Source organism: Cinclus cinclus, chromosome Z (genome assembly GCF_963662255.1).
Source record: "Cinclus cinclus chromosome Z, bCinCin1.1, whole genome shotgun sequence".
In the NCBI taxonomy this organism is placed as follows: domain Eukaryota; kingdom Metazoa; phylum Chordata; class Aves; order Passeriformes; family Cinclidae; genus Cinclus; species Cinclus cinclus.
This window is the reverse complement of record NC_085084.1, coordinates 63,060,699-63,085,252: the sequence shown is the minus strand read 5'-3', so window position 1 is coordinate 63,085,252 and position 24,554 is coordinate 63,060,699. Positions and strand designations below refer to the sequence as shown.

Sequence of the window (24,554 nt, the reverse complement as noted above, 5' to 3'; positions counted from 1 at the left end):
CATACAGTTACCTTTGGCAATAGCATGAGAGCCAGAGCCATCTCACCTTCCAGCCTCCAGTGGCTGTATCTGCTCCAGTGGCAGATAGTAAAAGGCATTGTCATCTATTAAGCATCATTTGACAATGCCTTCTGTGTTGCTCCAGAGTAAATAGCCTTTCAGACCTCAGACATCTGGTGAGTGGTTTGGTTTAGTGATGCCAAGTGGAAAGGAGGACTGAAACTGGAGGACCTTTCATCATGAAGCACTGAACCAAAGGAATGCTTCTGCATGGTGCTTTTTGTACTGGGACTCTGGGATATTTGTGGGACAGCTCTTAGGGCCACACTACTTCCAGAAACTTTGGCAATGATAGAGGAGCCCTTGGGAAAATTCTGCCAGTAGTCAAAGCCTCTGATAGGTTGTAAGCCTCTGATATATCTTAAAATATCCTTAAGGATATTTTTATTGTACTGAAAGCAATAAATGTTTTTGTTGTTGTTGTTGTTGTTGTTGTTTGATGCTCTTACCTGATAATTTAACTCAGCATTTTCCCTGTATCCTTGTGCTGGGAAAGAGCTAGGACTGTTCATTTTCCCAGGGTTACTTCTGATTTTAAAACTATCACTTTGTATACTACCTTTGTATTTATTCCTTCCCCCTTCCTCCAGGCTGAAGTGCCATTTCTGACTGTCCTTTTAGGAGTTGTTATGCTACAGTTGTTTTAAAAGTATATAGTTATCTTTAAAGTAACTATCTTATCTTTTCAACAGTCCTTGGAGCTTGTCCTCCCTCCCTTTCTAACTCCATTTTGAAAGAGAATGTAGTAAAAATGCACACTGTATTAACACCTTTCTGCATTTCAACTTAAATTGTAATAGTTTCTTTTGGCTTTCTGTTTTCAGTCCTTTCCTAATGGTTACTTAACGCTTAACACAATATTTTTGGGTTTTAGTTTGGTGACTTCTTTGCATAATATTGCAGTACCTGCCTGGAGAGCTCAGCTCTGGCAACAGGTCAAAGCCTGGCTTTATGTATGTGAAAGTTAGGATTGATTTATCTAGGTGATTCTGCATTTATTATCTCTCTAGTCTTTTTGTTTGTTTGTTTTAGTCAGTTTTTTTGATTTTCCAGGATGTGATGTCCACAATTTTTGGGAGGGGGAGGTCTAATATGTTGCTTAAGATGAAGTCTGCCACAGGTAACAGTCTTCAAAGACCTGAAAATGTCCTAAAAGAGATACAACCCTTTCCTAGGAGGACTGGAAAGGCTCAGCCAAACGGCTCCAAACCACTTCATTACCAGATGCAACCTGCTGTTTTATAACACATACAAGGTAGAGAAAATTTCACTTTTTTCCTCACCCTGTTTAATACTGAATCCAAAAAGCCAATAGATTCAAACTTTTCTTGAGAGTGTTTTAAGCAACTTGTCACTCCATTCACATGCTGCTCTCTAGATTTTAGGGCAAATTTGAAAAGAAGTGAGGCCCAAGTCTATTTTGTCTCCTTTTTATTTTCACTTTTATACAAAAAAAAGTCTGACGTAGTCACATCAATGAGAACAAAGCTACGGTGTGCACTCTGACAACAAAAATCATATAAGAATTTAAAATATATTGTTTTACTGTTTGCAATAGCAATGTTAGTTTGATTTTACTTTTTAAATATCCCCAACACCAAATTGCTGCGCTTGAAACTCTTGGAAGTCCTCTGGGATGGTGTCTGAAAACAGGAAAATATGCAAAAGTTGAATCTCTTCCGAAAATTAAGGAGTGCTTAAATTACCCACTGCTCTCTTTTTAGGTAACTTGCTTCTCTTTTGTTTACACTTTAAGAATGAATATGGAATGTTTTCAGTTTTAGCTGTATACCACTGAAAAACACAAAAGGCTAACAAGACAGTGAGTGCTACAATGCCAGACCACAAGGGAGTACTATCAGTCTTCAAATCACAGATCTCTGAATACTTTATGACTAGCACTCTTGAATCTTTATCAATCAACACTGACCAGAAAGGCAAGTGCTTGTCTTGCTCTGCATGCCGGACACATTTGTAGCATCAGAATCTCTGTTTTTCACGTATCCTAATTCAACTTCCCTGTGATAGTTTCCCAGGTCACAAGAAGAGACAAAAAGCATTAACCCCAGGACTAATAGCAGCTGGCATAAAGACTTGAGACTTGAACAAAGAAGCTGGAGATGGATCAAAGACATAAGAGCAGCTACAGTTCTGTTTGAAGTGTTATTTACAGTCTGCCTTTGCCAGATCCCAGAACATTTCAGCTGGACAGCCACAGAGCAGCCACAGGGCTACCACAGAGTTCAAGCTGCAGCTAACAGTGCAGCCACAGCAACAAAGCTCAACTGTATGACCTCAACTTCAATCTTATTATTTTCACCTTGATGTAGGAGAGGTAGCTCTAAACTAAAAAAAAAAAAGACAAAAGTATAAACATACAGTATGTAGAAAAAAGGGGTAAGTCCTTTCCTTTTTGTTGAGAACTTCTAAAAAGCTTGAAAGGAATTTTTCTGCATAATGTAGGAACTTGTCTTATCTGGAAACAGAGATACTGTGGGACTTCAGTCTTTTGAGTGAATTTCATTGACTTCATGTAGCTCCTGCAGCAATGCTGCTTGTCTGCCCACTGCCATGTATGTGTGACTCAGTAGCAGCTTTGATACATGATTTCTGAAACCACAATACTGTGGAAAATGCTAACCAAGTAATTTTTATTTGTAAGCGCTACTGTCTATAAGTTCCCTGATTAACTGTGAGCTCCAAGAGCCAGCCTAATTGTACTAAGTATCCAAGTACCAGAGTCCATCAGCATAACAGGGTGCATGTCCCCTGCAGTCCTGGACTGGGCTTCTCAGATCACAGAAAGCAGACAGGGAAGCTATTCCAACTTGGCTGGTAGAGAGGAGAGGCAGTTACCTGAACTGCTGCTGGGACAGAAATACCCTGAAATTATCAACTTGTGTGAGTGATGAAAGTTTGAGTTATTTTATATAGTGGATGATCAGGACTCAGCTAAAAGGCTCTTGCCGCAAGAGAAGTGAGCTAACATACTCCCACAGAATCAGGAGCATTCCTACATGGGAGGAAAGGCAGCTTATGTTCTTGTCCCCCCCCCCACAGGACCAACCAGCAAGCACACAAAGGACAGTGATGCCTGAGCTCACTGGCTCTCCATGTATATTTCACCTTGTATTCAAAGCTCAAGGCAGCTACCTACATGATGGCGTCAGTGTATTTATTGTGTGTGTACAGCTCTCAGTCAGTTGGTTTTATATAACATTCCTAATTCTCTGATGACAGCTATTCCCCTCAGATGGCATATTTTTTGTAGCACAGTGACTGCTCTTGGAGGAGCAGCTGTGAGGTGTTAGTTCCTGTCAGGCTGGGCTGCAGTATGCTGCTGGTGTCAGGGGAGGCATTTCACAGCTGTGAATAACTTGTAAAGGAAGGGCAAAGGAAAAAATGCTAAAAGGCTTAATCCAAATGCTTTACTACCAGTTCTTCATTGTCACTTGCTAGCTGTTAGCTAAAATGGCATAAGAGGAAATTACCATTGCAGCGATATTTCAGGTTGGACCAAATTATGTTTTCCTGAGAGAAGCAGAAAACTCCAAGCCGTCCGCCACGCATCGTGGTGTCTATAGTTACACCAGAGTCTGCCACTAGGTCAGAGCCTTCATAAAATCTTGCCCTTAATGAAAGCAAACAGAAGCTGTATTAGGTCTTTTCTAAGGCTGCAACATTCCTGAAAGTAATGTTGTTATCCATGGAGACTCTGTTCTTGGACATACTATCCCTCCCATCTAGCCCAGGGGAGAAAAAGCAGTTAAAGTAGCTCCTGTGTAGGCTGGGAAGTGGAGCAATGCTGCATGCTGGCAAGAGCCAGACGAGGATTTTGTGAGGGGTTTCTACATATGCTAAAAAAGCTTTGGAATGTTTTTTTTTTCCTGTAATCAGTCCAGCTGAGTGCTTTAGCTCTTGAAATTTTCCACAGTCAATAGTGATAGGAGAACCAGACCAGATCAGTTGAAGAGGGCTAGATGGATATTGTCTTGCATAGTTTGAACATTTTTTTTGTAATAGCAAAAGTTTCAAACAAACCATTGTGATCTTAAACTTGTCTGTGAGATTTCTTTAAAAATGTGAATATGGTTTAACTGTTTTGCTGATCTAGCATCTTCTTGTTAGAAAACCCATCAGCAAATTCCCAAATAGCCCTTTGAAAGCCTTGCCCCACCAGCTTCCCAGTGTGTGCTCTATAGTGAGGGCTTGAGCAGGACCACACTGGAGCTGGCTGAGATGTTTGTTGCAGCAGTGCCCACATCAAGTTCTTAGTCTATGGGATACTGGGTAAATGACCTAGACAACAATGAGCCTGGAGGGCCTTGTTGGGGATGAGGATACTGCTGATACATTTCTGCATACAAAAAAAGAGCAGATGGTGAAAGGAATGGAAGTTCCTATGCATTTTCATAAAATAAGGGAAAAAAAACCCAAATCCTGTTATGTTTTTGATTTTATTTAGTGATCTGCTGAGGCAGTTCGGAAGTATCTGTACAATGACAACTTACTGTCTTGCAAATTTCCATGGAAGAGACTGGCTCAAGTGACTTTTTCCTAGACTCCCTGAAGCCTTGGAAAACTTTTGCTAGATACACAGTGGTCTGTGGCATCTGGCCTAACCAGACTGCAGCAAGAGTGGACAGAGCTGAGAGAGGCTTGCTTTAGGCCTGGCTGGCTTTAGTTTTAAAGGATTCTTTGGCACAGACTGTACTACCTTTGCCAGTTAGAGGGAGCATTACTTAGGCTGGTTGGAGAGACTGCAGCCATAGATGTTTGCTCATGCAGCAGCTTCACTAACTTCTTGGTCTAAATATAAGTTGCCATCCAAGATCTATTCACTACTGCCCAGTGGCTAGGGCACAGTAATTGACAGTATAAACATTCTTAATTCATTTTAGCGTAAAAATCAATCATGCTCACTCCAATTACCACTGAAGATGATGCTTTGCACTAGAGAAGTGGAATAATTACACCATCAAGTTACTACATCTCAACTGCAAGGCGGTGATTTTCTTGAAGAAAAGCTGACTTACCCATATTTCTGTTCTATTATAAGGTTGAAAGACCTGAGATGATCATGGCAGGGCAGTTAGTTTTTTTGCATTTTAACATCAGCCCTGATCTACAATATAATTCCTGCTGATTTCTTTGCTGAATGTTGCAGGGCAAAATGTTTCATCCTGAATGGTGATTTTTTAATATTATTAACTTTTTTCCCAACCCCCCTTTGGGGGCCCCCCCAAAGAATATATATAACATGCTTTACAAATCTTTGACAAACTTTCTGACTATATGCTGAGTAATCTCGAATCTATTGCATGAGGATAATTACTTGTTAGTTAGAATCACAACTTTTATTGTTATTCTAGAATGCATAAATGAACAATCCCAATTCCAGCAAAAATATTCTGAAATATCAAAATAAAGAAAATTTGAAATATATTGCTTTTCAGATCAGTGACCATCTGTAGCTTGGAAAACAAGGTATTAAAGCCAGAAAAGAGCTCATCAGGGTAAGGCACAGTTAAAAGAGACAGGTCCATACAAAGAGGTTTAACTTGGAATTGTCTAGGAAAAGAGCTGCAGGCTGAATTCCAAAGGTCTAATTTGTTATAAGGCTGCATCAGTATGAAGTCCAGACATAATACAAATTCTCAGGTTATCATCTCAATCAGGTGTTGAGAAACTACAGTTTAGGCAGACATGTATCTGTACTCACTTTATCTATCCTTTCCTCTCTTACCTGATATAACCAATCTGAGGTCTGTGCTGCAAGAACCAGCGATAGGAGACTTTATCTTTCCACCCTACATTTCGGGGGTCCTTCCACAGCAGTCTGACCTGATCGTTGGTGTCCCCTGTGTGCCAGAGGGAGTTGCGGAGATGCTCGCCAGGACCTGTCTTGGATTTCACAGCCTGCAAAAATACAGTTTTCCAACACTGACTAAAGAGAAAAGTCACTTTCAGGAGCCAAGTTGTTTTATTTTTTAGCGAGGAGCAGGTCTGCAGAAGCATCCTCTCTGCTGCTAACAGGCCCCTAACTTCTGTTCTACAGCCGAGCCACTGCCTACATGGACAAAAGACCAGCTGGGTACCTGGACAAAGGAAAAGGAGGCAATCTGACAGTCAGGGTCAGAGCACAATTGCTGCAGAGACTAAATACTCCAGCTGGTCAGACAGACGAGATGAAGTTCCTTAAAAAACAGTGCTATTAAAAGGGCTGTGTAGCAGTTGCCTGATTGGAGCATTTTGACAGCAGCTGCCAATAGGGAGCAGCACTCGGGCAGCACAGCTGACATACAGTGAAGTGGCTTGGCTTATGCATGGCATGATGGCCACCACATGGCAAGATGGCATAGCCAGGCTGCAGAGAACACTGTGTCCCTAGCTAGGAGCCACCACCAGTACCTTTAGCTGAATGCCGGGCTCTGCAACAGCTCGGAAGGGAGTCGCTTGCCAGTACGTCTGTTCCGTTTGTTTCCACATTACTACATAAAAGCTAGAGCTGTCTTGATAACCAAAAATAAAGCCAGCATAGTCGTCATCTGTCACAGTGTTCACATGAAAAGTGCCCTCAAAGTCAACGCCATTAAAAGCCGTGTAACCTAAGGGTACACACAAGTTAAAAACAGTTCTGCAGAATACATGTTCATATTCTGTGCATTTTTCTGCTGCAAAACTTGAATCTCAGAAAAGGCTACATACCAACAGCAAGGCCAGGATCACTGTTCATAGTCTGCACAATTTCCATCCCCTGTGGGTAAATTCAGGGTGGTTAGTGTGTGTAGCAAGCTGGATTGGCTAAAGCTGACATCCTTTTCTGGTGTCCCTCTAGCACTGCCTTCATCCCTCTCTACTGTTTGCTCACAACATATCTGTGACACTTGTAGCTCTGAACTAAAATAAGTGGGAACTATAATCAAATATTAATGTTTCAGCTGTTTGCATAGCCTGAGTCAGGAACAATTTGTTGGTTTTCCTAGTGTAGAATTAGTCATACCAGTATTTTGATACTTTCTTTTCCTACCACAATCTTCTGGAAATCTGAATCTTGCCAAAACTGAGGTGTAGGGGAAGAGGGAAGAGAGTTGCAGGAGGAAGAGAGTTGTGTTTTGGTTTTTTTTTTTTTTTTTTTTTTTTGTTTTGATTTTTTTTAATGAGGGCTTAGCTCATGCAGTTGGATCACAGAGTTCACTATTAAACTGACTGCCAGGACTGGGTTAAGGAAGATATATGCATCCCAGCTGGCTTGGCAGAGACTTTTGCAATGGGAAAAATTGCATGTGCCCTGTGACTCCTGAATGCTAAAATTTGTTTGTGTAAATAAGTTACTGGACTCCATCTAGGAGTACTGAAGTGCTGCACCCAGCTCTGGGGTCCCAGCACAGGAAGACATGGACCTGCTGGAGGGAGTCCAGAGGAGGCCACCAAGATGATCAGAGGGATGGAGCACCTATCTTATGAAGATGGGCTGAGAGAAGTAGGGTTTTTTCAGCCTGGAAAAGAGAAGGCTTTGGGGTGACCTAATTGCAGCCTTCCAGTACTTGAAGGGAACCTACCAGAAGGATGAAGAGGGATATTTTACCAAGAGCATGCAGTTTCAGGACAAGGGGTGATGGATTCAAAGTAAGAGCAAGTAGGTTCAGATTAGGTATGAGGAAAAAAAATTCTATTGTGAGGGTTGTGAGGCACTGGAACAGGTTGCCCAGAGATGCTCCAAACCTGGAAGTGTTGAAAGCTGGCTGGAGCTCCGAGAAACCTGGTTAGTGGTGCATGTCCCTGCTCATAGAAGGTTGGGATTGAAATGAGATGAACTTCCAACCCAAACCATTCTATGATTCTATGAAATGCTCTATTATTTACCTTGTCAGACTTTTAACTTATGGGAAGGATTAATGAGACTTGTTTGCTACAGAAATATTTCAACAGGGTAACACATGTCTGCCTTCTGGCAGCAGTGAAATCCCCCCCAGAGTAAGCTGGCCAGTATGTAGCTGTTTTAGATTATTAGGAGCATCAATTTTGATAGCTTGAAGGCTGTCAAAAGGAAAATTCTTTTATTATTACTCCTGGAAATAGTCTACTAGCCAACAGCTTCCACTTTTCATGTCTGCCAGATGTCCAGCAATTACAGAGCCAATTTTATTGTGGTTTTCAAATTATCTTTCTCAGACAGGTAAGAAAGACCAAGTGTATTTTTACCTGGTTCAGAACCACCCAGTTGGGATCAATCTGTGCATCCCCCTCTGGGTCCAACACCACTGTCTGATAGGCCCTGAAGTCTGTCAAGGTGATCTCTGCATTCTCGGGGCACACATCGATCCGATCAATCACTGTATCCTGGTCAAAATCAGACTCACAGATGTCGCCAACTCCATCACCTGAATGCATCAGAGAAGCGAGAGGAGATTTATGGTGCAGCAAGTAGGCCCAGCTATGGGATTCGGGTGTCCAAGAAGCAGGCAGAACATCAGCCCTTCTGGCTGTAATGCCTGAGAAAGTGCCTGTTTTGGCTAAAGGGCCCTGAGTGCTGCTGTTGTTCCTGGGATGAGTGTATGCATTGGTAATGACTGTGCTGCATCCTGTTGCTTACAGTGTGGAGATGAATGCAGTGCTTGAGAATCAAAATGGCTCCTCTTACCAGGTCCATCTTACCATTATCATCTTCCTGCCCTGGGTTGGGGACCAGCCTGCAGTTGTCAGGACCCGGGGGCAAGAGGTCAGGAATGCCATCATTATCATCATCATCATCACACTCATCACCAAGCCCGTCCTTATCTGTGTCCAGCTGGGAGCTGTTAATAACGGTAGGGCAATTGTCTGTGCTGTCCTGGTGCCCATCACCATCACTGCAAGCACAGAAACAAAAAAGAATTTGTATGCCAGCATCAGCTGCTGCCTCTACACAGGGAACAGCATGGACACCTGAGGGGGAAACACATCAGTGGCAGCTCTAGAACTGGAAGCAGACTAGTGAGTAACAACCTGTTTTTGCTCAGGTGGATGAACTGCAAGGAGAACAGGAACAAAGAAGCTCAGATATGGTAAGGTGTCAGGAAAGCAAAGACCAAGCCAGGAGCTATAAAAATACTCGGGGAAAAGAAAAATAAACCTTACGTAGTGTGGGAAACATACTGGAGCCCAAGACCCCAGCCAAAGCCCACTCCTAAAGGATGTGCAAGGCACAACCAAGTGTAGTGTCACCAATCAAGAGGCACTCAGGAGACAGCAAGAGCTAGACACCTGGTCCCTTGTCTTATGTGCCCATGTGCATATGTATCTTGATACTCATGAGCATGCAAGTGTACGTGTGAATGAAACTTCATGAAAGACTCTACGTGAGCACCTGAAATCAGACTTATTTAAGAACAAGCACTGTTCTCATCCTCCTGCATAGCAACTTTTTCATGGTGGGCTTGGCACTTCTACATTAGTGCTTGGACTCAGTGGTCTTGAAGGTGTTTTCCAAACTGAATGGTTGCCATCCTGCAGGGGGGACATGCAGTAAGAAATAGAGAGGAAAGTCTGTAGCTTCCTCCAGGCCATGGCTGCATCAGCTGGTTACAGTGAAGAGCCACCAGGGTCTTGTGTCCACAGGGATACAGACTACAGAAGAGGGTTCAAGAAGTTATGGGGTGTTCTCCATCCCAACTGTTAAGTGCAGCCCTGAAGAAAAACTGCTTGAAGTGTGGTGTGTTTTGTATGCATACCAAAACCAAATTGGTTTCTAGCAATTAGTAGGCATATTTTCCCTCAGTAGCTTCTTATTAGCACAGGTGGAGCAGAAGTGACCTGCAGCTAAATTAAGGTCATGCTATGGCTTATAGGTAGGAATATTTGCAAGTATCTCTCCCTGCTTAAGAAATGTGCTTTAATTTTAGGTCAGAGTAATCAGTGTTTGCACTGATTGAGATAAATATAAATATTAATAAATATATCTAATAAATTATTAAATAATTACAATAAATTAAATAATTATAAACATAACTAATTATATATTATCAAATTATTAATACATATATTTATAAATATAAATATTGAGATAAAATGCAGTAAGCACCATACATATGCATCTACTGCAAGGTTAAGCATGCTTTACACACATTAGTGAAGTTTATGGGGGAAAAAGTCCTTTTTTAAAAACAGGAAAAAGAACAAAGACATTAGCAAGAGTAAAATGCTGATGGCCTTGGCAGCTACTAGCCCAAGATTGGGAATGATCCCTGCAGAGACACTGAAGTGGGCTCCCTGCAGGTCCCTTCACAGAGAGCACCACCCACCAGTGATCCTGGGGTGAAATCCTGTGGCTGGCTGTGGCTTATGAAATGCTGCGACAGAACAGGATTTATCATTTCCCTAGCCTCTTGCTGTAAGTGAGGTGTGCTTGGGAGGTGCACATAACCTTAAGCTCGTTATGCAGAAGCTGCTTCCAGACAGGTGATAATATTTGTCATGGTATGGGCTCCCATGAATACCCAAGGCATATGAAAGTCATGGAGGATCCTGCTAGTCTTGCTGTGCTAAAGCAAAGGGGCTGCTCTGTAAGTGTCTTACACTTGATAATAAAATTTTGTTTCTGCAACACTAGATTCTTGAGGAAAAACACAGAGCCTTTAACTGTGAAATTTTTGCTAAGGAAATGGAGAAATAAAAGAGGAATGAAAAATAAGGGAAAAATGAAAGACATTTTCTAACTAAGAAGCTCTGAGCACTGCTCTGGGTTTTACAGCCTATAAGGGTGAAGGCTCTGTAAATGTACTACCACAAGGAAGTGAACAAACAAGGGTAATAAATCCTAACACTGTTTTGAAATAGCATCTTGCTGGAATTAAATCCAGGCTAGCCTGAGGGTTTGCAGCTCTCCAGGAATCAGCAGCATTCTTGAGCTCAGGACTAGCCTCAGCATACCTGTCCTGATTGGTGTCACAGGAATCTCCGACCAGGTCATTATCGACATCGGACTGCAAAAGGGAACAAAGAAAGTTTCAGTATCAGCTGTAAAGAGCATCTATTTAAACTGCAGGATTAAATCAAAACACAACCAAATCAAATACAACTAAAATAAGAGCATGAAAAGACACTTGTTTTACAGAATGTATTTTCTCTCTTGCATCATCCATCTACCAAAAATTCAGTTTTATATAAAAAAGACAGTGAATAAACATGGTTAAACTTAATTGAAGAGTTCAAGCAAGATTTCTTTACTACTGAAAATAAGCATTCCTCATTTCTAGCCAAGGTTTATTTCTTAAGCATCTTTAAAATTCTACTGTTTCTCTATAGTTTCCAACATTTTTCATTAGCCACAGGGGGTAGATCAGAATTCCAACATATGAATCTCTCCTAGAAGCACTGAAAGTTTCGATAAATAAGGACACCAGGATTTTCATTCTAATTAAAGGAATATCAAGTGTAACTAAATCACATCCCTGTGTTGAGTCTGGCATTGAACTGTGGGACTGGAGCCCATTTCAGAGCATGAGATTAGAAGATACGTGCTGGGTAGAGGTCCTAACAACATCTAAACTGTGAGACCACTACTGGTGACTCCCCTTTCTCACATTGGGAGAATCTGCAGGTCTGTAAAATTCTCCTGAATACCTAGATATCACCTCATATCTTATATCTCATCCAAGAAATACACTTTATTATTAAAATATAAACCTTATTGACTGCATGTGCTGCTTCATTCTCTTGCATGTTTTTAGGCCTCAGTAGTCCCTCTCCCTAAACAAGAATATTTTTCCTTCTGCCTGCTAACCTGGTTTGGGTTGCTGATTGTAGGGCAGCTGTCACAGGCATCACCAACACCATCATTATCTGTGTCCTCCTGGTCTTCATTAGGGATCCTCTGACAATTATCCAAAAGGTTCTTAACACCTAGAGTAAAGTGGATTGTGTGTTAAAGACAATTACCATATTGGTCCATACTGGACAATATAAACATTAAAACAGTAAAGACACCATTCCTTTTCAGCAACTACTTAATCCTACAATTAAATTATAAGCCTGCACAGTTAATCTTCCTTATGTGTGCGTTACTCCTTTAATAGTAGTTAGGAACATCTAGCTAAAGAACAGCTATCCACCCCATCACACCCTTTAATTACACACAATTTCATTCTATCCTGTTCCTGTTATACAATGTACAGGATGGGACATACAATTTTTTTTATTACGTCTGAAGGGGTATGATTTTTTCACTTTCAAGTCTCCTACAGCAATGAAAATACTATGTTATGTAGCTTTTGGGTTGCAATGACTGACAGCAGCTGGATGCTCTATAATGTTTGTACCTTCAAGGAAATGTTGAATGATCAACAACCTTAACTTCTCTTACAGTGTACAGTGCTTCCAGTGCAGGCTAAGATATGTATTAACTAAATTAAAAGGATTAAAAACACAGGTTTCATGAAGAAAGACTGTTTGTTATGGCTGGTGACATGAAATCTCCTAACGCACAGCACACTCTGGGCAAATTTGAATGACATCAGAGAAGCTGAAACTGGAAAATCACCAACCATCTCCATCCATGTCATCATCACAAGCATCCCCTTTCCCATCACCATCTGTGTCCCTCTGGTCATTATTCAGAACATTACGGCAATTGTCACAAGCATCTCCGAAGATGTCTTGGTCACTGTTTCTCTGATTAACATTGGGAACCAAGACACAGTTATCCTGCAAGAGACATGGAATAAGACATCAGTCAGGCCATGAATCTTTAATTTCTACTTTAGCTGATTTATACAACTCTTGTATTTATTTCTTCTTAAAAAACAAAAAAAAAAAACCAGACAAAAAAACCACCCAAACCAAAAAACCCCAAGAAAAACAAAAAAATCCAAACTAACCAAACAACCCCCCCCCCCACAAAAAAAAAAATCCACAACCAAACGAACCCAAAACAACAACACAGTGTGAGCAATTTTGACATTTTATATCAATATTAGCTTTGGATCAGATTTCACTTGCTCCCACAAAACTCTGCTTTGAACAACACTGTGAACCCTATTCACAAATACCCAGTACCATAAGGCTTTACTTATGACCTCGATTTCTGATTCTCATTTTGCATGGGTGCACGGTGAGGAACCTGTTTTGGTACCGGAGCTTTCTCATGTGGTCCTTCTCAAAAGCTGCAGTTCAGAGACTCTGACAAGGTTTGCAGACGCTCTCAGTGAAAGGCCATTGCCCCCTTCTGGTACAGACTATCTGGAAACTGGCAAAAGAACTTTATGTAAAAAGGTACCAGTTTTTGTTTGGTTTTGGTGGATTTATTTGTTTCAAGCCATCTGCTTTTGACTTTTAAAGTCCACCAGGAGGTATATGGAGAAAATTTTATTTCATAGTGGTATAGAATTTCCTACTGTCTGTAGAGAAGAACAGAGACTAGAAACAATAGAGAAGTTTCTTGATTATGGAGGTGTTGAACCTGCAAATAGATTTACAGTTGTAGAAGGATTGAATTTTTTCCCTTTAGAACATTAATAAAACCAGTTGACTTAAGCTAGCAGAATTTAGTGTGGAACTCTGTGGCAAAACAGCTGAGACCTTCTGTGACTGCTAGTCTGCCCTAGCTCCAGGTGGACATTTGTGCTCTGGATAACATGTTCTTGGCTTGGAAGCACATTAAGCAATCTTAACAAACTTAATACAGAACAACAGTCGGCTTGTGAGAATACAGGGTGAAAACAAAACAGCTTTTCCAGTCTGAGTGTATCCTTTAATATATTCTGCTGTGTGTACCCACATGGAAACCTCTTCTGCTTTGAGGGCATGATACAAAAATTTTTCAAGTTACTGGCAAGACATACATTCATTAATGTGCGTTTTGGATCCCTGATGAAATGTGCTGTCAGGTCAACCTGCTCTTTAAATAGAAAGATGTTAATGCAAGTAATGTTCCCGAAGGTGATGCTGTGGGAAGGCGTGACAGAAGGACACAAGCACTGTACACAGAAAGCTCTAGAATTAAATGATAAAAGGTAGCAACAGAGGACACACACGTGGGATTTAAGGCTGTGTGTTTTAAGTCTTTTAAGAATAAGCATTATATAAAAGAAAATGACAGGATTTGAGGGGCCACTGATAGTGATGGGTATGTAACAATCTCTGGCAAACAGCAGTGAGTCAGATTTAGTCAGATTTCAGAATCACTTCCCATTGCAGCAATGGGAAATCCTTCTGCTTGCACAGACCCCTTACACAGCACCTGCTCATTGGGAATGCCATCTCCATCTGCATCATCATCACAGGCATCTCCAATCCCATCCCCATCAGCATCTTCTTGTCCAGAGTTTGGGACAAATCTGCAATTGTCCTAGACAAAAAAGGAGACAAATCTGGTGTTCCATAGGTAAACTGGATGCCTTCATAATTTGAATGACTTTTTCCTATTATTAATTGATTAGAAATTAATCATCAAATTAACTATAATTCAGTGACCTGAATAAAAGATGAATACATTGATCCATGTTTCTGACCGTCTTCCTCTTTATCACTTTATGCTTTGAATTTTTATAGAATTAAAGCATTTCTTACTTTTCTGCAGTTTTCAGCAGAGCATGGGAGTTCTTCATTAGGGTAGCCATCAATGTCAACATCTTTTCCACAAATATAACCATCACCAGCCCAGCCGATGCCACACTATCAATAAAACATCATGATAGTACTAGCAAAAGATTAATGAGTCACTGTAGAAATATTCAAGAACGAAAACTCACACCAGTCTATGGTGTGAGCATATGGAAGTCACAGCCACACACTGAAGTACAATGAAATACAGAGAGCTTGAAACAAAGGTTTTCTTTCCATATCAAGAGATGCTGCAGTGTATCCAGACATAGCTAGTAAGAGTTACAACTTGATGTCAATTGGAATGTGTGCCTGCCACATCTAATGATTTCAGTCATAGCTATAAGAGCTATAGATTTTTTATAGACACTGGCCAGGAACTAATTTTGGCTCTTCGCTAGCAGATTGGGTAAAAGAAAAGAGATCTAGGTAGAGTACGCACCTAGCATCTTAGCAAGGGGCACATGGTTAGATGGGATGAGTGTGTTTTGTTCAGTATCTCAAGAACACACCTGCAACTAGAGGAAGTTTTAAGAGAAAACTGTGTTGGCAATTACAAAGTTTGCATCTGCAAAACAAATGCATCTGCACACAAGTTTCTCCTAGCTACTACTGTTTCAAAACAACACATCATTTGTGTTGAGTACATATACAAAGAACTTCATGTCAAAATCTGGCCTTCCCTTAAGACTAGGACTTGCCTACTACAAGTATCTAGGCATCCTCCCATTACAGCATAGACTTAAAATATCCAAGATTATTTATCTTTGAAACAGATGTACTTAAAAATGAGACCACAAGTGCCAGCAAAAGCATGCACTGTATCCAAAATTAGGACACAGGATTAGTCTCCTGCTTTCTGTTGCAATATGGAAAAAAATATACTTCAGTATACTCTTACAGTAGAAGCTCATATGCTACTTGTGCTCCTCTGCTCCCATAGCTGGTAAGCTGCTCCCAGTATCTGGAATCTGTCATCTCACTTTAAAAAACATCGTCTCTATCAGCCAGCAAATACAGGCACTCTGGCTATGCAGAGAGGATCCTTACTCACAGCTATGTAGCTGAGCACCAGAGGAGGAATTTGTCCTTGTGATGTCTTCTGTGGAGTGACACTTGACAGTCTTTTCTGAGGAGACTATAAAATGTCTGCAACAGTGATTCCTAAATATCTAATTACACAGACACAGTGAATATGATACATGAATATGGCTGCTTTACAGACACATGGCAAGAACAAAACAATTGCAAGCCAGTTTTCACAACTGGTCTTGGCCAGTGTATCACAACTAGTAAAACATCTAACTGTATAAAATGACCACAAAGCTTTTCTCATTTCCAGCATAAAAAAGGCTGGATATCACTGTAAAAATGCATGAAATTAATGAACTCACAATACATGTCACCTCTCCTCTCCTCTCATCAATACAACGGGCATGGATGCTGCATGGATTGAGGGCTCGATTCCTACAGCTCCGTTCAGCCTGGCATCCCCTGGTTTGGTCTCCTGTATATCCTGGTTTGCACTGGCCACAGTGGTAAGAACCCTGTAAGAACAAAAAGTCACCAGCCAGCCTTTTAATGGTACTTTTTTCCTTTTTAAACCAAGCACAAGAACAAGATTCAAGTCATACTGTCTATGCTGTGCAAGTGTAGTTTTTCATCCATTGAGGCCCCTTGTACTGTGAACTAACTTTATTTTCTACAGGAAAATTATATTTGGCTCCCAGAGTGCATGTTGGAAAACATACTCAACTCTTGCTTGTTTAGACCACTGTTCTGTTAAGCCAGATGAAAGTCATGTAGCAGCAAAAGCTTCTTCATGATGCCTTGTCCTTGCTAGCATCACCCTACACTGCTTCCAGGTGGCTGAAACTTCATGCAAAACTCTAAGCAGCAGTTGATTAATCAGGCTGGATGATCTTATTTCATTGTAAAGCATACCCATCAGTTTATCTAAAGGCAACAGGGCAAAAATTTTAATCAAAAAGAATCAAAGTTTCTAATATCTTTGTCCACTTTTATTTTTTATGCTAAAATGTTTTTTAGTCAATTTGATCCAAATCTTCTTCAGAAAGATTTACACTGCAATAAGGACATCCATGTAAGTTTTTGCTATGGTTTACCATGACACATGCATATGTATTTCATATGTATTCCTCTTTGTGTAAACAAACACAATGGAGCTAAGCCAAGGAATCTCATTATGTGCTAGGCCAATCACCATATGAGATCTAAACAGATAAATGCTGATAAAATTACGTCCTTAGGCATCCAATGTGGATTTTGTCTCTTTCTCACGTTCCTGTGGACCTGTAACTCAAGATATAAAAGTTAACTGAGAAAATCTTACTATCTTATGGGGAATAATTATTTTTTGATGTGTCAAGGGACAGAAATGAGCAGATCTCTGACAAACATGTGCATCTAACCATTGGTGAAAGTGACACACTTCATATAACTTCACTCTTTGTGTACAAAGTCTGTTGGAAGAACAATCAGGACTATCACAGTCCACCATCACAGAGAAATCCACTTACTGCTCAAACCGGCATTATTTTTTCCCCCTATTCCTAACTTCATTACAAATTTTAACTCTGTTCTGCCTGCATACTTTCAGGATGAAGATGAAAATAAACAGGTGACTGAAGAGTACAATAATCCCTGGGCTATGCAAATGGTATGGCTTATTTGAAACACATCAGACTGTGCAATTTATCCTAATGGACACCAGGGTAGTATCTTCTGGAGTCTGCTGAATTTGCTTGGAATGTTTTGTCCTATATCAAGCTCTGGTAGGCATTAAAATAGCCTCCAAGACAGCATTTCCAGACCAGAGTGTTTAGAAACCCCACAGTGCTGTTTTGACAAATGGCAGGACACTTGGTGCTTGCCCTCTGCAGACAGGCCTGATATCTTCCCAAAGAGACTGCATGTCTAGTTATGCAGAAAGATTCAAAATGTGACAATAAATGTTCTATATATTAAAAAAATAATACAAACATACTGAACAGTGAAAACAGCCTTAAGAGAACAAGCTTATTCTCAAGTAAAGCTAACACTGAACACAAATGGTAGCCTCAACAATACCTTGCTGCAGAAAGGACCACCTTTACACCTGAAGGATACTTTTAACCTTTCTCCTGCTATGAAGAAAGCCTGTGGCATGTACAGGACAACCAGGGGACCAGGACCAGCCAGCATGGATTTATGAAAGGCAGGTCCTGCTTGTTCTGTAATAGGGTGACCTGCTCAGTGGATGAGCCTCTGACACCATTTCCCACAGCAGTCCCCTGGGGAAACTGGCAGTTGATGGCTTGGGCAGGTGCACTGTTTGTGGGGTAAAAAACTGGAGGGCTGGGCCCAGACAGGGGTGGTGAGCAGAGTTACATCCAGCTGGTAGCCAGTCATAGGTGCTGTTCCCCAAGGCAGCTCCACAGGCTGGGACAGAGTGGCTGGAAAGGACCTGGGGGTGCTGGTGACAGCAGCTGAAGATGAGCCAGGGTGTGCCCAGGTGGCCAAGAAGGCCAATGGCATCCTGGGCTGGATCAGCAATAGTGTGGGCAGCAGGAGCAGGGCAGGGATTGTCCCCCTGTGCTGGGCACTGCTAAGGGATATAAAATCCTGTGTCCGGTTTTGGGCTCTTCACTACAAGAAGGATATTGCAGTGCTGGAGTGAGGCCAGAGAAGGGCAACAAAACTGGTGAAGGGTCTGGAGCACATGTCCTATGAGGAGTGGCTGAGGGAGCTGGGGGTGTTTAGCCTGGAGAAAAGGAGGCTCAGGGGGAGCCTTATCATGCTAAAAGTACCAGAGAGGATGCTATAGGTGGGTACTGTGCAGTTTTTTCTCCCAAGTAATAAGTGATAGGAGAAGAAGAAATGGTCTCAGATCATCAGGCCCTCTCAGGTCAAGGGAGATTACGATTGAATATTAGCAAGAATTTAATTACACAAAGGATTGTCAACCATTGAAACAGACTGCCCAGGGAAGTGGTGGACTCACTACTCTTGAAAGTCTTCAAAACAGGTGTGGATGTGGTACTTGGGAAAATGGTGTAGTGGTGGGATTGTCAGTGCTGTGTAGAGTTGGACTTGGCCTTAAGGGTATTTTCTATCTTAAGTTATTCTATGATCATGTGATTCTATGTCCAACTAGCTTCATAGCATTGAAGTGGTTGGATGCCCTGTTTATTGGATCCTAACATCTTTCAAAACATTTTTATTTCTCTTATGCTTGCTCTCCTGAGTTTAATATCTATGGGCATTAACAGTTTTGTACCAATTGCAGCTCTCTTTTTTTTTCCATTTATTTAGAGGGATAGTTATTACTCTATGCCATAACTCCTATAAAGACAGCACCCACGGGAACAGCTTGTTGCAGCAGTTCTCTGGAGGCAGGAGGTAAGGAAAACAAAGGTCAAATCTTTCAAAGGAGGTTTCTTGCAATAGCACACCCATAAACACACATCACTTGGTGGTATAGAGAGAAGAGCTCCTACTAATGTGATAAGGATACAATTCAGATGGATGTGTTCATGACAAATCAAGTTGATTTTTTTTACTATTAGCTAGGAAAAGAGGAAAGGCTTCTTTGATTTATAAGAAGACAAAAAAAATTGTAATATTAATTGCTCTTTCATCAGACCCATAAATCTAATCCTAGCCTCATAGAATTTTAAAACAATCAATTTTTTTAAAGGCATAAATGAAAAGATGCTTACCAAAGTGTTTACGCAATGGGAATTTGGAACACAGAATCCAAGTCCTCCATTCTGACATTCATCAATATCTAAGCAGACCTAGCAATAAACCAAATCCACAAATAATAAAATACTGTCAATTTATTGAGATGATATAATCTTAATTATTATTAAGACCAAAGACTGAAGAAACAACACCAAAGTTTAAGACTAGAAAAGAGATGTAGCATCTCCTGAAACTTCTCTCAGAATGTCACACACATATCCATAGGCTAACTTTTCAAACCCTGAAGAAACAGAATTTCAGCTTCAGGATGTGCTCTGGTTTACCCAGAAGAGTTTGCACAAAAATTGTGTTCCCATTCTAGGGTGCTTACAGAAATATATATAAAAAAAATTACAGTCAAATAGGCCTTTAAAATATTTTTCTTCCTCCTTCAAAGCCAGTTTAAGAAATCAACAGAGACCCCTGAAGCTGATCAGAGATATTTACAGGGATAATGACATTTTTTCTGTCTCTATGCCAGTCAAGAGTATTAGATTGTTAATACTCCCATTAAAACTATGCAAACACAATTCAGATATCTAGCTGAAATATTCTGGGCTCTGCCTAACAGCATAAGGCCATTATGGAACAACTGAAAAATAAATACAATTCAAAACAGACGTACTACTAATATAAAACCAGCACCTTGCAATGGAAGTTGTCATGGAGGTGCTACCACCCACCTGCTTATTGCTCTTGGCATAGCTGAGTCCTATCCCTTGCACGGTTTGTCCTGTATATCCTGGAGGACAGGTCTCACACCGGAAACCTGGAGCAGTGTTCACACATCGCACCCCAGGGAAGCAAGGATTGTAATGACACTGCAAAGAAAAAACCAACCAAGCACAAGTTCATGCTTCAGTAACATCGAGATTCTGACTGTGTACAGACCTCTCACTAAAGGCAGTGCTGCATGCAACACCTCTATGTCCTCTGTTCAGAGAGGGCTTAGAGAGGAAACTGTCTCTGCAGCTATTTCTGACCTCAGTAAGTCTTCAGATAACTCTGTAATTTAAATAACATTTGCAACCTTCCATTACAGCCTGTAGTTGATGTCCTAAACTCTCATCCTGAATCCTTCCTTTAGCTGGGCAGATTCAGATCCTTTGGAGGCTGAAAGGCTCCTGGAAGGGTCCAGACCACAATATCAGGAAAGCCACTTAACTCCAAGCCTCCAAACATCCCTTCCAATGTATTTTGTACACACAGAAGTGGCAGCAGCATTTTCCTTCATTTATATTTGGACAAATCTCACAGCCAGAAGGAATCCAAACGTAAGCCAGATAAGCAGGGATGTGTCAGTGGCATCCAAACATTTCTAGACTGGAGGCCCACAGACAATCCTTGGAACTTCTCCCACAATATCACATGTCCACAAAATCAACCTTGGCCTGAAGGCACCATTCACTTCATTGCCTGGTACAGTTTTACAGAACAGCTGTGACCAGTTTCACTGGTCTTGGGGGTGCCAGTTTGGGAAACACATCCCCATTACTGCCTTTTCAACATCAACACTAGCTACCAGAAACATCAATATGCCATCCTGCAGCACAGGGCTCAAAAATAACATAAAAATGAGAAACATGAGAAAGAGATACTAAAGAGTGTTTTAAAAAGCCTCTCTTTCTCCTGTCACTGACAGGAAAGTATCTGCAAGATGGAGGGAGAACAAACCTGGCAATATCTACCTACAAGAGACATACAACTTGTAACCAAACACACACACACGGAAACAAGAAAAGCTATGTTTAATATTAAAGTGTATTTGACAGAAAGATTTGTTAATAGTATGTCAATCAGTAATACAAGGAAAACGTCAGAACTAGGACAGACATTTTGTGCCTCCTTATTTTGCTGTGGATTCTTCATTGTAGGCAGCAGAGGGCACTCAAATTACACAGCACAGCAGAGCTGCAGCTCCCAAGATAATGGGCGCCAGCATACCGAAGTAATGTCTTCAAACTGGTAATGAATTACAGACCGTACTGCAGAGATGCTAACAAGCTCAGGAAAGATTATGGCAGTTCTTAATGAGGAATCTTCCAGATTTGTCTTTACCAGAATTTGTACAATAACTTCTTTTTAAAAGCCTATTATTAGGAAGCACAAATACTTAATTCATAAAAGGCTTTAAATAAATTTTAAAAAACAAAACCAAACCAACTAACCAGCAAAAAAACCCCTTTCCTGCATATCAGCTAACTCAGGAAAATAAGTAATATGACACAACCCCTCTCATTAGACAATTCAAAATTATTGCCATTTATTGCTTCTTTATTTCTCCCAGCGCAAACCTACTGATTAAGTAGGTATTTGCTGGTGAACAAAACTGCTTCTGACAAGGTGGCGTTTTAATGGCAGTGTCCACATAAAGACTTCATAATAAGCAAGACTGTATTTCTATGATACCATTTTGGAAAAAGTTCCTTGCTGTTTCTAATGTGAAAGCAGGTCTGTCATGTGGAGTGTGGCAGGAAGATGAAGGTACACGAATCTCCAGTGATTAGAGCCTGACTGCTAACAGACAACCACTTCAATATCAAGCCATCATAAACCAGTCTCTGTTTCTTTTTCCACCACTGCTGCAATGGGTAGAGTTGAAAATGGCAGAGAGGAGATTATTGCCATGCTTTGCCTCAGTCTGAAAATAGCTCAGGATGTGAAACCCGTCCGTACTGGCAGGCTCCATCTAGGCTGGTTTGAGCCTCACACCATGCCTGTCTGTAGCATGGAACATGTACCACAGCTGTCTTGGATCCACCACTTGCATTCATGTTTCAGAGCTTCACTTCCATTTTTTGCACCTTCTATTACAGCAGACACAGTTCATGCCACATAAGGCAAAACAAGAGACATTGCCAACACCTCAGGGTACTGCCACACTCAACTCACTTTCTCTCCCCCATGCTTTTTGCAGACAGGTGTAAGGCACATCAAATCCTCTCCCGATGGTCTACAGGAGTGAATCAAAAGAGCAGTCAAAGCACACTTTCTGTTGGCTAGGAAGGAGAAATATAAAATGGCTTTTGCTGTTTTACATTGTTAAACAGGTACACTGGTAGTACTGTGTTATCCACAGGCACAGTTTATGACCTAATTCTGTTGGTTCTTTGGTCTACCACATCCAGGTGCTTTTCCACAAAAAAAGACTAAAGAGTAATGGTAAAAATCATCCCACAGAAAAAATGCAGTGAACCTGTAACTGATTTTGTTATTTCTGTTCCAAGTAAGCGTAACGTTCCAATTAATGCAGGTTTTCTTCAATCATTTAAGATACTGTAAATTTATTAATTCAGTCCTCAATACAAGCAAGCTCTGAATTTCTAACATATCGCACAAGAAAAGAACTAGATTTAAGTCAACATTATCTGATTTAAACACAAACACAAAGAAGCAAAAGGAACAATGACAATGATTGGTTATTTTCTTTTATAGACTTCTAAGGTAAGGATGCAAACATGACTCCGGTTTGGGTTGAAGAGTAGACTTTGGTCTCCAAGGCTGGTTCAGGAATGCAATAATTTAAAGAAACAAAGCCCATATTAAAAAAAAGTGCTTCTGCAGCCTATAACAGAAGCTACAGCATCTTCTTATAGAATAGAAATGACAATGTAAAAGCTGTGTTTTGGTTGGGTTTAGGTTTTGGGTTCTTTTCCCAAACATTAAGCTCCTTTAAGTGATTTTTCAACTCACCAGAGTATTTCAAATTTTCACACACATAACCTTGACAAATTTGAAGAAACAGCGAAATGGATATCAAATCAAATAAGAATGAATTAACATTCACTGTGCAAGCAGTCAGTAATTGCTGAAGATAGCAAGTATTAGCAACCCATTGATATGTATGTAACAGTTGCTTTTTAGTATTTTTTTTTTTAAATTCAGTGAAAGTACCTATTTTACCTCATCAATATCTGAGCATGTAACTCCATTTCCCGTGAGTCCTTCAGGGCAAGGCCCACACTGAAATCCCTCCGCTGTCTCCATGCATCTCACTCCCCTGAAGCAGGAATTAACTTCACATTTCGGTTTATTGCGTCTAGGAAGCTGAGTTGGAAAACTCACAGTGCCTAAACCTTTAATGCAGAAAGAACAACAGTTTCAGTGGTTGAAAGAAAATCATGGCTCTCAGCCGGCAAGCACTCTGAAGAAATTACCAGGATACTTCATGCCCTTGCACTGCGCTGCTGCCAGCTGTGCTGTGGTTGAAAAGTCTCTGTGCTGGGGATGGCCCAGGAACTTACTGTGTCCCCAGAAAGAGGAAATTGAGGCTGTTCTTTTAGGTCCATGTGCTTTTCCTGGCTATACATGGGAGTCTTCCTCCTAGGTTAGTCCAAAAACATATCTGCTGCTGGCCAGGACAGGAAACTCTGAAAGCCTGTGAACCTCAGAGCAAGGGACTCAAGTATAAGGGTAGAAATACAGGACATTTCTCTAGCTAAACTGGCAACACTACCACTTCATAAGGAAAACAATGTTCTGGTTTCACAGCAGCATTTCTGACAGTCTAAAAATAAGAAGAATAAAGAAGGAGCAGCTGGCAGCCCACAAATACAGCAGGATCATGCAAGTACAGAGGCTTAGGTATACAGAGACCAGCCACAGACGGGTCTTTCTGAGACTCTGGCAAGTATGGAACCTTGGTACTCTTCCTTTGACACTTACACATAAAGGTTACCCTGCCTAGAGCTCAATTTGAGTTTTGATGAGGTTGACAGACTGGGAGAAGAAATGAACTAAAAGGGCTGATGAGTTTAAGACCTTTCATACTACACAGTAAGGGAGTACATTGGTTTTTATACTGACTGCACTTGTGTACAGATTGTCAGTTTTGTGTGATGCAGGAAGGCCATTCAGTGGCATTTGTAAAAGTATGCATTTTTTTAATTTACAGTAAAGATGAAGACAGACCACCTTTTGGGTCTTACTGCTGTTAACTAGTTACCACTTACTCAGAATCAGATAAACTTCATGTGGACTGTATAGGATCTTCCTCAGACTGGTAATACCAGCCAGAGTAGAACATGATTCCTTCTTTGTCCTTCTACTAAGATTGTGTATGAGGTAACTGGGAGACAGTATCGCCCTCCACAGGAACATGTGGCACAGTTTCATGGCAGAGTGAGAACTGACAGTACAGCCTGAGAGATACTGCATGTTTTGGTGAC

General features: G+C 40.9%; 1 protein-coding gene across 2 annotated transcripts in view; it reads right to left on the bottom strand.

Moving 5' to 3' along the window:
• Positions 1-1,607: 1,607 nt before the first annotated feature.
• Positions 1,608-24,554, bottom strand: part of THBS4 (thrombospondin 4) — a 39,311-nt gene continuing 16,364 nt past the window's right edge. Inside the window, exons 7-22 of one of the 2 annotated variants that reach the window (XM_062513995.1) lie at positions 23,290-23,462; positions 20,070-20,207; positions 19,362-19,439; positions 16,035-16,187; positions 14,608-14,712; positions 14,279-14,386; positions 12,585-12,744; positions 11,825-11,943; positions 10,972-11,024; positions 8,719-8,912; positions 8,266-8,444; positions 6,769-6,817; positions 6,472-6,668; positions 5,807-5,979; positions 3,552-3,691; positions 1,608-1,703 (exon numbers count right to left, since the gene is read on the bottom strand). In XM_062513995.1, coding sequence (XP_062369979.1) covers positions 1,642-1,703; positions 3,552-3,691; positions 5,807-5,979; positions 6,472-6,668; positions 6,769-6,817; positions 8,266-8,444; positions 8,719-8,912; positions 10,972-11,024; positions 11,825-11,943; positions 12,585-12,744; positions 14,279-14,386; positions 14,608-14,712; positions 16,035-16,187; positions 19,362-19,439; positions 20,070-20,207; positions 23,290-23,462 — 2,081 coding nt within the window. In that variant the 3' untranslated portion in view covers positions 1,608-1,641. The remainder of the gene's footprint in view (positions 1,704-3,551; positions 3,692-5,806; positions 5,980-6,471; positions 6,669-6,768; positions 6,818-8,265; positions 8,445-8,718; positions 8,913-10,971; positions 11,025-11,824; positions 11,944-12,584; positions 12,745-14,278; positions 14,387-14,607; positions 14,713-16,034; positions 16,188-19,361; positions 19,440-20,069; positions 20,208-23,289; positions 23,463-24,554) is intronic. The other variant, XM_062513997.1, reaches the window with a different exon arrangement.